This window comes from Varroa jacobsoni, unplaced genomic scaffold (genome assembly GCF_002532875.2).
Source record: "Varroa jacobsoni isolate VJ856 unplaced genomic scaffold, vjacob_1.0 scaffold_234, whole genome shotgun sequence".
Classification (NCBI taxonomy): Eukaryota; Metazoa; Arthropoda; class Arachnida; order Mesostigmata; family Varroidae; genus Varroa; species Varroa jacobsoni.
In genome coordinates, this window is record NW_019213136.1 from 457,525 (window position 1) to 471,352 (window position 13,828).

The 13,828-nt window shown below is 39.6% G+C and overlaps 1 protein-coding gene and 1 long non-coding RNA gene across 5 annotated transcripts in view; one reads left to right on the plus strand and one right to left on the minus strand.

Moving 5' to 3' along the window:
• Positions 1 to 125: 125 nt before the first annotated feature.
• Positions 126 to 13,828, minus strand: part of LOC111273895 (toll-like receptor 9) — a 14,178-nt gene continuing 475 nt past the window's right edge. Inside the window, exons 1-7 of one of the 4 annotated variants that reach the window (XM_022855919.2) lie at positions 13,080 to 13,097; positions 12,735 to 12,757; positions 12,063 to 12,324; positions 2,218 to 2,376; positions 1,473 to 1,747; positions 966 to 1,126; positions 126 to 612 (exon numbers count right to left, since the gene is read on the minus strand). In XM_022855919.2, coding sequence (XP_022711654.1) covers positions 383 to 612; positions 966 to 1,126; positions 1,473 to 1,747; positions 2,218 to 2,376; positions 12,063 to 12,324; positions 12,735 to 12,757; positions 13,080 to 13,082 — 1,113 coding nt within the window. In that variant the 5' untranslated portion in view covers positions 13,083 to 13,097 and the 3' untranslated portion in view covers positions 126 to 382. Of the gene's footprint in view, positions 613 to 965; positions 1,127 to 1,472; positions 1,748 to 2,217; positions 2,377 to 12,062; positions 12,325 to 12,734; positions 13,796 to 13,828 lie in introns of those variants that run through there. The other 3 variants (XM_022855918.1, XM_022855917.2, XM_022855920.2) reach the window with 3 other exon arrangements.
• On the plus strand, positions 5,546 to 12,243 carry LOC111273897 (uncharacterized). The gene is made up of 4 exons (XR_002688098.2): positions 5,546 to 8,874; positions 10,593 to 10,661; positions 11,589 to 11,651; positions 12,162 to 12,243. It is a non-coding gene; the product is annotated as an uncharacterized LOC111273897 (long non-coding RNA).

Consider the following 13,828-nt stretch of genomic DNA (forward strand, 5'->3'; position numbering starts at 1 on the left):
CAGGTTTACCGACTGTTCTAAGGATTTTCTTATCATACCTACGGATCTTTAACACTCAATACTTGCTAAATTTTTCACCCAAACATTGTGGTTGTTTGTTTATAGATAATTATTAGACTAATATGTATATAATCTATAATAGAAGCATTTATTAGACTATTGTTCTTCAGACAGATGATATTTATGTTTCGGATTTCAATAATAAAATATATTTTTTATAATATTTATTATAACAATTTTACGCTCAAGCCATACCGTAAAGTTTATATTTAACTTTACGGCATGGCTTGAGCGTAAAATGTTTTCTGTATTATGGTATGTAATAATACCAATTTATTTTCCATTTATAAAAGGCCATGAAAAGTTCTTTTGAAAGGGAAGACTAGTTAACCGTCCGCGGATCGTAGTTGCTGCTATCTTCAGAACGGTTTGGGACAAGTTGAGTGCAATTTGCATTGAAACAGCGAAGTTTGAAGCAGTCGAGCCCGCGAAGCTGATCCCCTACGAAGGCGCTAGGAGCCGAACAGTAACCAAGAAGGGTACGCGAGTTACGCCACAAGACAATAGTCTCCGACAGCCACGACATCAAACAATCGCATATGACTGGGTTACCTGAACAATTAAGCAATAATTCCGATTAGCATACGATCAGTAATACCTTTTAAATATATCTTAATAATAATAATAATAATATCTTTTATTGCTATCGCATAGCTTAAATGAGCAGCTCTTGCAACAACTTCTATGGCAATACATTCCGCTTCAGCTCTATACGTCTAATACGTATGTCATATTGTACCATTCCAACACATACCCTTGCAGTCGGCTGTATTGACGGTCTTCATGTTCTGTATATTCAAATGATAGGTATCTACGAAGACAACGTCTGTATGTCTATAGAAGTGGACCTAGGAAAAAATAAGGCACCATGTATGTTTAGTTTCTAAGGAATGCTCTTTGCGCACCTCTAACGTCTACTTCCTCAAGCGAAGGTTGTATCTTGAACCATACGGGACTAAACGTAGAGTGCTTGAGCGTGTGGATTCGGTTGTTGGCTAAATACAGACGACGTAGCCTTAGCATTGATGCAAATAAATCGTCCTCAAGATCAGTCAAGCGATTGTTTCTGTAATTATCGATGAAGATAATGTGAATGTTTGTTGAAAATTACGCGGTTCACGGCGGGATTTTACAAACAAGCTGAAAACGATGCGCCGAAAATGATTATATCTATAAAGTTCAAGCAAGTAAGCTCATTTATTCGCATTACGTTTTATTGAAAAATAATCACTAATTAAAGCGATATTAAAAAATCAGTGTGTGTATTTGCTCAAATAATTACTACTTTTGGTAGGTAATGTATGGAGAGACGAAGCTATCAATCACTCTAGTTGGCTCATTACAAATCGTTGGGTTAATCTTAACTGCTCTATTTTAAATTAACAGTAAAAGATTCACCATCGGTAACTTACTCCAGATGTAGGATCTCCAGTTTATCGGGGAACATAGTACGTTGTAAAGAGCAGATTCTATTCTCAGAAAGATCAAGGAAGACTAACTCGTACACGTTATGAAGGGCAAGACTTTCGATAGCTTCGATGCGATTTCCTTTTAAAATAAGAGACCTGAGACTGGACGGAGGAACCGAAAACCACCGTCGCCGCAAAAAACGAAGTATGTTGTAGCTCAAATCGATTTGTTCAATATGATCAAGGGCGGTTAACTTCTCCAGGGTCATATCGGCACGCTTCCAGGAACAGAAAGAAAACCAGATTGATACATACATTTATGTGTTTGTTTCATTAATATGATAATTAACTTTCAGATATTTTCAGCACTCGACCTAATATGAACGTCTTCCTCTATAGTTTCTAGTAATGCTATGCCTATTTAGACTCCGAGTGGATAATGCTTATAGCCTGCGTGTACATGTGAGAGACTATCATTAGGGTTATATTCAATATCGCCTTCTCCGATTGTGCAGAGCTTCAGTTGTTCATAGGTCAGTACCTAGATCGTTTGCGTTACAATGGGTCGAACATGTCATGAATAAGATGTACAGGTTAGTATGGCGACAACAGGAAATGCTTATGAGCTCTGAATTTTCTTTTAATTAATTTAAATCTAATTAATTAAAAGACATTTTAAAGTCTTGAAAGGTATATATGTATATCTTTATTGAAGTCAAGTACAGTTCCTGCTGACGCAGAAACTTACCATGTTGCAACGCCGCAAAGCCAATGATATAAGAGTTTGCTCTAACCCAAGAAAAGGCGTGGAATCTGGAGAACTGAGGGCGGATATATCCACCCCGGAAAGAGTGACTTCGGACAACGGAAGTCCACTAAACAAATTAGCAGGAATCGATGGACCGATCTGAAAGAATCAAGAAAAAAAATGGTTGAGCCTACCCAAAGCGCAGATTTCAGTGACTAAAATCTTAACCTGAATAGACAACTGGAATTTGCATTTAGCACAAAAGATTGTATTTACAACAGTGACTTTTGTTTTAAAGAGATTGTACATTTGAAGGCAGTGTATGCGAATCTTCTCGGCTTAGCCCCCATGATATCCTGGTTTAACTCAATTACGGCACGTCACTGATCGAAATCATTGACTCAGTCGAATAAAGAATTCTCGATAAATACTTTTCATCGATCATTTTACTTGTACCCAACGTTTCAGATTTTTAGGTTTTTCTTACACATGTAATAATTATTTAAGCAAAATGATGTACTCGTCTAAAATTGAGTTTGTAAATGGATCGTCTTGTTTCGGCTTAGCCCTATGTACAAACCCTGTGCTTTTATTGAAAAAAGGTATTATCTTATTTTTTCACAGGGTTAGATCACCTCTACACAGATCCTACATCCGTGAAATTTCACGAGCAGCGTACAAAGAGAGGGAACGCCGATGGACAATCGACCCTTTAGTGGTTGTACTAACGGTAGAACCTTAAACACATTCCGCAATGAAAAGAGCAGCCCTACTGACAATGATGCGGATACTATTTTACTCATCCATATTTGCAATCATAAAGCAGACGCCTAAAATGATTGTAGCGTTTCCCTTAGATATGCTAACGCATTCAATGAGTAAGTAAATGATCTATGAATTTTTCGCTGTCGAGTTGATGTAATAGTTTATGGTTAGCCCAGAACGTTCCCACGACTTTTTGGGTATAAATTGAAATCAAATAATCACCAAATTGGCATCCAAAGTGGATACAGCTAACAGCTGGTAGTCTCTGTCGAGACGTTTATGTCGGTAACCGTCTTCAAAACTGGCCTTCCCCCGTCCTTACCTATATGCCTTAACCGCGTAAGTCACGACGTGTGTGCTTACACACAACGATGACCTCTATTGAAAATTTGCAAAGCATCTATCTATAAAGTTAAATATGCTATTCTTCGAACCAGGTTGAACGAACATTGGCAGATGCAGTCGTTGGCTAAAGGGTCAAGAACGTGCTTTTCTGTCTGCTGGCTTTTCAAAGTCCCTGCCTCTATCGATCGCCAGTCAAATATTTAACGAGCACTTTTCGACTTCTTCTATACACATTATATTCGGAGCTGTCCAAAAGTAATACTCTATTTACAACAATATTTCCTTATGTAGCTCGTTACCTGATCGTCCCAAACAGATGTCTTCGCGTATGTACGATTCAACCGCAAAAATATGACCGTATTTTTCCTTTTCCAACATCGATAACGGGAAACAAACCAGTATATATTGGCTTAGCCTTTAGCTGGAGACGATTTCCATAAAACGCTTTTAACCTGCTGCTTCATATCGGAGCAGTGCTTATTCAGCCCACTCGTGGTGGGGTATTCCCTTGGTGATCGGAGCTGCTTCTGCACCGAAGCAGTGAACGAGCTGGCTTTTTAAAGTCTGCGACAACAACACAAGTCGTTCTGGATCCGAAGCCGGCTAAGATGACGATGGCAAATCGACCAACTCTATCATATGTTCAGCCGTATCTGGATAGTAAAAAAGCACCGTGGGGAAGCCATAGCTTGCTTGCTGAGCCAAGGTAAATTCACGTCGAGGAAAGAAGCAAGCAGACACGTATATGCGCATAACACATATATTATTTGCATATATTTGTCTATTTGCAAAGTGTTTCTATTAAAACACATTGTTGTCTCCATCGAGTAGTCTTACTCTGTATTCATCTATTTAGAAGAATGAATTAGGAAAGAACGAGTCATCAGGTCACTTCTCCACCGCCGTAAATCTACTGCCTTCTTCTCGATTTACTGTTAAGCAGAGTGACAAAACGTCAGTATACTATAGAACAGTAGTTCTTCCCAAGCATCAGACCTCCGCATCAGTGATTTCTTTGTGTGCACAACGATATGAGCCAGGGTTAATGCCTGTATCGGCTGACTGTTCGGTGGCTGTTAACAAATCGTTAATAGTTTGTGTATCTGCACATTCGCCAGCCACACGGTCTTCTACATACTCTCCCCGTATGACGATTTCTATCGCGATTCATTCAATGGAGGGTCTTACTTGAGCTGTCTTCAGTTGCCTGAGTGTCGTCGGACGAATATTTCTTCTGTCGCCTTACTTCTTCTCTGTTAAAAGCGTTCAATTGACGCTTACATACAAGCGACTTGCATGTCTGTTAGAGAGAACAGGAATCCTTTTAGACGCCTATCACAAAAAGCATCATTGTCCGGCAATTTGCCCCCCTAACTGCACCATAAGCACCAAAGCGGCCCTGCTACCAGCACGACAATTGGTGCTGTCGCCGCCGGCCGCGAGACGAGCGTAGTAATATAGTTAGCTTATCGCGTCGTCCTTTTCACCGGATGACGACTACTGACTAGTCTCGCTATAATCAGATCAGGGGTAATCATGAAAAGTGAACAAAACTCCTGCAGTGATGGTTGATCAGTGCCACGATCTGTCTGAAGGTCGAAATAGGACTACTGGCAACATAACTGGCTAGGGTAGATTTGCTTGGCCAGATGCTGGCCACAGTGGTCATTCGGCTACCTTTGTTTGTCTATCATGGTCAAGCTTTCGTTACAAGGTCTGTGCATAGTGTTTTGTGTGTGTGTGTGTCTGGCTGGCTGATATGCGCCTACATAACGATATGCTTGCCTCCCACGTAAACAGCGGCTCCAACAGAGGCAGCAGCGGCGGCAGCAACAGCAGCAGCAGTAGCAACAACAACAACAACAGCAGCAGCAGCAGACGATATTGCCGTCATCGTCCGCTAACGGTGATAGAGCGACAGCTGACCATGTAGTCTTCGCTTCTATATAACAACCCCCGACTTACGTCGTCGTTAGTCTGCTGGCCAAGGAAGAAATGGTTTTGTTGGAAAGCAGCGCTTTGCAGCTATACTTCGACTGGGGAGCGGCAGTGGCTGTGGACCGAGGAAATATCAATAGCAGCAGTAGTAGTTCCATCACCTACTGCAGACAGATCCTGCTGTTGCCACTGTCGCTTTCACCACCTACTGAAGATATCACATGAGAGACGCGTGGCTGGGGCGACACAAGGCAGTCGAATGCAATGAGATGGGGTAAAGATAGGATTTGGGCAAACACGCTGGCCTGATCCAAACGTCTATTGACGCTCTATACACATGACCGAAATCTGCTGGGAACATGAAACTGCATCTAATCGACTACAATAGCAGCGATGGCAGCTACTTCTTGAGTGCACAACGGCAAAAGGGGTCGACGTAACGGGAACATATCGCATTGGAATTTGTCGGCAATGGCCGGAATATTCTGTCTGACGCGAGCCGGGGAGAAATGACTAGATAAGACGGTAGCAATAGGAACAACAATAGCAGCAGCAGCAGCAGCAGCAACAACAACAAGATACGATAGGTGCCAGCGATGGTGCTGCCTGCTCATCACAAAGTAGCCAAGCGACTATGCCACGTCCTGCTAAAAAATAGCTACGATGAGCTGATGGAAACCAGGAAATGGCAAATCGACAGACGAGCGCATGGACGATGGATGTGCAACAGAAAAAAGATAATGCCAGCCAAACGCTGCTTGAAAATATTGCACTTTCTTATCGACTTGACCGCTGGCTGACCTATTGTCTCTCGCTGGTTTCGTTTACTATGTAAGGAACCCATTCGCACCTAGCTATGATTGTTGGTCAGACAGGTAACACGTTTGATAGAGATGTTTGCTTAGCAAATTTCTAGAGAAATTGGGATAGTATTACCTGTAATATGTATATAGACACAGTAGGATTGGAAAAAGCAACCATATGATTTCAAAAAATACTTATCGATATATCCGCCACTAGTTATTCTATCTATGCGCAGTTGATTACTTTAGCTTGAAAAAATTTATACTCACGACGCATGATGTGCGATAGATATGTAGTTCAGAAATTTATTTAAATAATAATTTATATATCTTTATTGAAACATTGTCGTAGACGTATAGAAGCATATTGTTGAGCAATATGTCGCGCGGGAGGCTAGGCATCTACACCACCGGTGGCCCACACATGCGACGTAACGACCCGATTTTCAACGATAATTTTTTTCGAGAAGTGGCCTAAAGCTATAAGTCATTCGAAAAATTATCGTTATATAACAGAGGAAAGAGGCTAGACTATAGATACAAGTTGTAAGCACACGCATAGAAGGCAACCTAAGTTACTCCCTAACCTACTGAGCATCAGAAAAATAAAGTTCGAAATACAATATTCACACACGACGTTACGTTTATACAATACAGCATATTATATATATATATATTAATAGCCGTATACTTTGCTTTTGGGCAACACATCGTTAAGGTGTCACTGATCTGCGGCAGGACGCGGTCCGTGTAGCAGGTCCGGGCCGAAATATATGGCTTAAAAGCAGCCCTACATTTTGTAGACCACCATCTAATGACATATTGCACAGCTGTTTTTGTTCGACTAATTAAGAATATTTGAGTTTTTTCGGCTACAGGGATTACAAGTTTGGATCTGACCATCTCAGAAACCTGTAATTGTTCGAGTTAAGTGTAGCAAAAGAAAAGCACAAATCGTTCAATATAAACGTACTTTACACTGTTTTATGCAAAGATATGCGACTAGATGGTCAGATATTTCGCGAGCTAGTCTATATTACACTGTAGTTGTAGTACATCATTGTGGTTCAGCTTTTATATATTGTCGATCTGAATCGTACATAGAACAATGGTTAGGATACTAGGATAAAATTATGTCCATATAATATAGCGATTATGGGACAAGGTCTTCGTAAAGGGTAACATTTGCTTCATTCAACTCTTTTGAAAAGGTCATATGGGGCCGGTGATGCTGTTGTATAAATTGCTGAAATACTTGGACTATTTAGATATAATATACACCTTATAATGAAATGTTTACTTAAAGCAGTAGCCAAACACTTTTGTCATCTACGTACGTATAATTAAATACTCAATATTTCGCTTAAATTTGACTTTAATTATTTAGAACATACGAGATATGGTAAGAGAAGTAAGTTTACATAAGTTGTCATTGAAATATCATTAAACAGATAGAATTTTAAGCTAAAAAAATATATTAAGCAGGTTCGAGCTGATGTCATATTGTAATATGCGCTCATTCCATGTTGTCGTCGTATCAGCAGTTCATTACAATGCTAACTAGATGCAATGGCAACGTCCAACGTTACTGCCGCAACAACAATAGAATATTAAATCTACTACGATTAAAAGCGGGATGGTTTTTACTCTTAAGATTAAAAGCAGAGGCCACAAGGCTCGAATTAGCCATACAGCTGATTGTTACAAAATAGAAAAAGAAGAAGTAAATTAGTAACCGTAATGTCAGCAGCTATGGCAATAGCAGCGCCCTATCACGACAACCTTTGTTGTCTGTTGAAAAAGCGCTGACGCCTATTCCTATAATTGTCGATTACAAAATATACACAGGTATCGATCTACAGGTAATACTAGGAATAACGAAAAAACTTCAGTAAATAGAAAACGTAGCGCTGGGAGTCTTCGTCTTATCACTATGAGAAGCTCTGTCGCTTTCAAAGAATCACGTCAGGATAATGTAATGTACAGCTTATCCGGTTCCAGAGACGCCGCCGAGCAAGGCGTGTGTACCTTTCAAAAGCACGCGGGACTAATTAAGATCAGCACAATCTAGCCCGCCAAGTATCTTGATCTACTACTACTACTACTAGGCATCAAGCTGTCAAATTGAAAACCAAAATGAATATTGCTCTATTTGGCATTAGACATCTTTGTTAGCATCTAAGAGTCCGTAAAGAAATTGTTACCTCTGAAATGCAAAACTCCGCGCGCTAGAAATATTTGAATGAACTTCGGGTGATTTTTTAAGATTTTTCAACCTTTCTTCAGATTTCTAACAGGGTAAAATAAGGTTCGCTAGATACACGTAACCAGTCTCCATCGCCTAGTATAATTATGTTTGAGAAGCGTTTCAAAATTTTCAAGATCGGCGAACAAAAGTCGTGCAGCTCAACATAGGGTCCTTCGAAATGTTTCGTTAGCTTATAAGAGGTCATCTTTAGTTTATTTCGCATCGCGACCTTCAGCCTATAGGAGATTATAACGTTGCAAAAGCAAAAACCCGTAGCGACATCTGTGAATATGTTCCGCTTTATGTGTTGCACAGTAAACGTCAGACGCCCTAGGGCGGGATATGCGGTCAAGACATAAAGAACTTCAGGTGCAATCGTAGGAGCAAAAAAAGAAACAATAATGAGATTATGCTCGTGCAATTAGAACAGTGTTCGTTTCGTAATCTCAAAATTAGACGCGGGCTAGTTCAAATTGTGTCATTATCCACCGGTGATGGAATGTCTAACGTCGACACCGGACGTAAAGTTCGAAGCATACAAAAGACTACTCGCAAAAGGTGAGGTATTTGTCTGCTAATTATTTATTTTTATTTAATAAACGCTGTTCGTTTCGTGCTGTGTGATGAAATGCCTAGCGGTGATGCCGAGCCTAAAATTTGAAACGTAGAGCAACTACCGACAGAACGCTAATAGAAAAATTAACAATAATGATATGGATTGGACTTTTTTAAATTCAATTTCTTCATGTACCAAAGGATATTTTTCGGAAGAGCGCATTCGCCTTTCGTCGAATAGCCAGTCAGCCAAACGAAATTAAAATTAGAGTTTCGTTGATCCTCGAAGATTAGAAGACCTGAGGAAGACGGGCAAAGAGGGTATGACGATTGTGGTACTTATAAACAAGTACCACAATCATAATAGTCGTATTAAATTGTTGTCAAGAGTATTTAGACTACTGTTAGATGTGTGTACGATTTGGTGTCCGTTTTTAGGCCTTATACAAGTTGCCAATGTTCAAACACATGTTTACTAATTGCTATTCTGTGCGAAGTACATATAGAAATGACTTATTGAAGTGGGATAATTATAATCTACGAGAGCAGCTGTGACGGTGAAATGGACATAAATAACTCGAGCTTGATTGAGTATGCAAAAAACAATGGAAATTGTAACGCCATTTCCGCAATATTAGCGATTTCCACAAAACGGTGACTAGTCCCGTCCAGTCTCATAATCGTGAGCAGCAGATCGGGACTTTCGCTTGGCAAACTAATTGCCGGTTAGTGACCCCTTAGTCGGGATTTGAATGGAAACCTTACACAATTCATGGGGGCCACTAGTTAGTTGTATCTCGACGTTGTAGAAGTGATAAACGCTCAAGTAATTTCTTGACGCTGACAAAACAAAATTGAACTACTTAAATTTTCTAAAATGAAACCATAAATAATACGGAATTATGAAGCTATCCAGCAGAACAAGACGCTTTTCTCAGTTTGTATTATACGACCAATTATATGGAAAACACTAGCGAAGATATATACTACCTGAACGACGGTCTAGAAGACGTTGTGATTTTGAATATTATATAAAGTCACATTGTTGTTGCATATTATGTAAATACTGCTCAACGAGAAATGCAAGGCTTTCAATAACAGAAGAAACAGTTTAAAAAAAAATCAAATTATAATGTCTAAAACGCGTTACACGTATGCAGCGTATCGGGATTATGTATTGTAAACGATCTATGCACTGCAGGCCTATTTATGTATGCGACCCAGCTGAGCGAAGCTAACAAATCGAGTGCAATACCTTCAGTTCGGGTTTTTCCAATATATCAATAATGAAAACACCGGTTTATCTCAGAAGCTCGATCAGCGTTTTCGGGTACAGACATTGTTAGTAGGAATTAGTAGTGCTTGAATTAGGCACGATATAACGCGAACGGATCTTAATAAGTAGTTGGCTAGGTACAGCTAATCAAATGCCGTAATCAGGGTCAACTATCTTGGCCTAAAACAATAGTAAGACGCATACTCCTTGCGTTCACTGATGCGTCTATCATAAACGGTCAATTAAGCTATAAGCGTACGGTAAGTAGCAGCGAGGTATCGATGCAAAATGACCATGATACTCTCGAGACAAATAGATGGCATGGAGAAATTTTGTCAAACAGAAAGCTTATACCCTGTTCTAACCGATGATCACCCATTTGAGGATATATGAGAAACGGGAAATTACGGGAAAAATAACGTGTATGTAAATGCAACATTTCTAGGTACGAATCGGTTTCGAATGGCCAAGTCAAGTAGAGGATTATGTTCTAACTCGAAGGGTACATGACTTCGTAAGTATAGCGCTCGCACAGTTTTTGATTCCAAAGTTTCTGAGAGCTTTATTTTGATTTTACGTTCAGACTTGATGATTTTGTCAAGCGATTTTTATTGGTCCCTTTACAAAATGGTTTCAGCAACTATATACCATGTGTGGCTGTTTATTTTACTATGCCCTGTTTAGTTTGCCCCGTTTGGATCGTCAATTTTTACTACTTGCTCGACTAGCAAAAAAGCAAACAATCTCTTTCATCCAGCAGCAGTTCGCTCCTGTGAACAGGTATTGGCCTATTTGCTCACTTTTGTCAATAGAAGGTCCTATTATTTGCTGTAATTGCGGACGGACACTCTGCTCGCAAGAAAAACCAGGATAAATATTAATGCTAGTTATATTATATCATTATCCAAGTTATAATGCCTTTAGTTTGCAGAGTTTCGCCCTGATTCGTTAATGCCAGCCTTTGCAGAAATAATCTAATATGAATATTATATAGAAAACAGCCCTGTTGTGTTGCAGACTAGTTACTTCAATACCTCTCGATCTACTTCGCGGCTTCGCTCTTATTGCCGCGTTTTGCATCATGTGCATTCACTGAAAACATATCATTGAGTTATTCTATTCTGAATGCTAGATATTGCCAATACGAGAAATGATGGTCAACGTTTTCGTTGGTTTTGGAGCAATTAACAACACAGACGGCCATTGCAAGCAGCACTGCAGCACAAATCAGTTAAGCCCACAAATCACGAGTCAACGCTTAAGAGCAGCTTTGCCATCTTCAGACGCTATCCACTGAACCCGCAAAATATTCAAGATGATTAATAGATACATGTAAAAGTACTAAAGTAGCTAAAACATACATACCGTATATGCTGAAGCGGGTCGATGACCACAAATTTAATTTTACGTACATTGAGCGTTGTGCTGGCCCTTTTTTCAGGAAATGCGAAAAGAGCATATCTTTAAGCTTCATGTGAAAACGACTATTTTAACTAAAATTACGGTAACGTACCTGAATTCTATAAAAAGTCCAATTAATATATATATATATATAACTCTTAATAAGACTTTCAGTGAGCCGTCCCTTATAAAGACGTAATAATATTTGCTGCTACGAGGATCGCTCAATGTGTGTCTGTAATTTGGATAAATGTATGAATATATAATTTAATTAAGCACAAACGAATAATATATGTCTATGTGAAAGTGAATAGATAACCATGTAAACTATATAGCTTGATTATATACGTTTAGAATATATATATTTAGATTCCTTAGAGGTACTATGTCAGCTGTGTTGTTAATATTAATGTGAGTGGTTTCACTTCAACAGTTAGCTATCTATAATAGGTCTACTAGTATAAGGCAACGAAAAATGGTAGTGGAGGTGATTGAAGCTAGTAGATCAACGTACCGGTGAATCCAATATGTGGACGGCATCAATCTGATTTCCCTGCAGCGCTCTGAATAGTTTTGTCAGAGCTTTAACATCATTGACCTTCTGACATCGCAGTGTCACTCGAGGTGCAGGTGGTGCACTGAACTTGTTGACACGGTAAGCCGTATGTGATGTTGAACATGTGCAGTTGGTGAGGTCGATTGATGGACACTTACCAGACGTCGAAGCTACGTAAATAATGATTTTTACATAAAACAGAGTGAAGCCAGCGGGCATCCTGCAACAAAAGAGGTACCCAAGAAGAATATGGCTGTAAAGTGATCATCATTTAACCCTTGATTAAAACCCACTTGCCACTATATCGTACGTCAGCCATACGATCAAGTGTACTCACGATAAAAACAGCAGTGTGGTTCATTCTGCCTGCTAATACGAGGAGCTTGTTAAATAGTACTGGTTTAGAGGTGGTCTGGGTTCAAAGCTGAGCGTAGATATACCCTATTCTGTGCTATGGTTTAGTCAGTTAGTGGTTAATTGGCACGGTAAAAGCTGAAACATATTGTATTGTAATGTATTAATTTGACATTGGAGCATACTAGTCATTTCCAGCCGGAAAAATCTTTATTGTCTACGTAGAAACAGTATGTTACATAAAAGTAAAATTGCTTCGAGAAGTACGCATCTTACCATCGAGCGACTGTACGTAGGGTCTGCAAAACACGAACAATGATAAATTTGTCTGAAGAGGTCGATGTAAATATGTTTCGAAGTACTAGCGTGACTAGTGCCGAAATGAATATATATCGAAAAATCCACGTGTCTTCGTGGAGTGTCATCTCATTGCTTGTGTTCATTTATCTTCGACAAATAGCATATGTTTATGCAAACGTCAAAAAAGGCCAAAATAAAGAAAAGTAACAAAATATAAACTTTGACCTTTAATGTTTCTAATTCAGTAACCAGAAAAATGACAATTTGTAAACACGTTATCCCAATCGATACTGCTTGCTTTGGGGAACAGGTAATAAATACCATTCTTTATTCACGAAAGCTGTGTAACACATGTCGTTAGCGGGACTCGAAACATCGTCCTCTGATTTTTTTCACCAGAGGCTTGGTCGTCTACCTTGGCGAGCAGACGACGACTATTGTTAAACATGGCGGACGGTTCATTTGTTAACCGATGACATTGTCCAATCACACACATACATGGCGTCGGCCGCTATTTAATACCGAGACGCATCCAGCAACGAGAACTATGAATCAAATTTTACGATTATTTCAACCGCGCCCAAAACTGCGCTGTCCTTTGTCGCCTTCGCGTGTTATAGCTTTATTCAGTGACGTGCAATTAATTGCTGGTATAAAAGGCAACACCTGTTTCGCTTATTGCTCATTTACAGTACAAACACAATTGCTTGTTCCTGCTCCGACGACATTCTATTATTTCTGCATCTACGATAGTAGTAAAATACAGAAAATTGTCGCGGCCATACAGAGGTCGATGTCCCCAAGGGTAGAAAAATCCGCGATGGCCTGTTTACGAATTGCCACCCGTTCACGAGATGCCCATTTCAAATAACAGGAAGAGGCTACGTAGAGTTGCAGGGTGTCGAAATGACCATTCTCTACTGTCGAATTTACGTTTCTTCTGCCACTCAACATTGGGCGGCCATTTCTGTTCAGCATGTTACTCATTTCAAGGAATATATTATATGACACTATATTTCGAACACTATATATATATATATATGTGCGCCAATGGTTAATGCGTTTGCGAC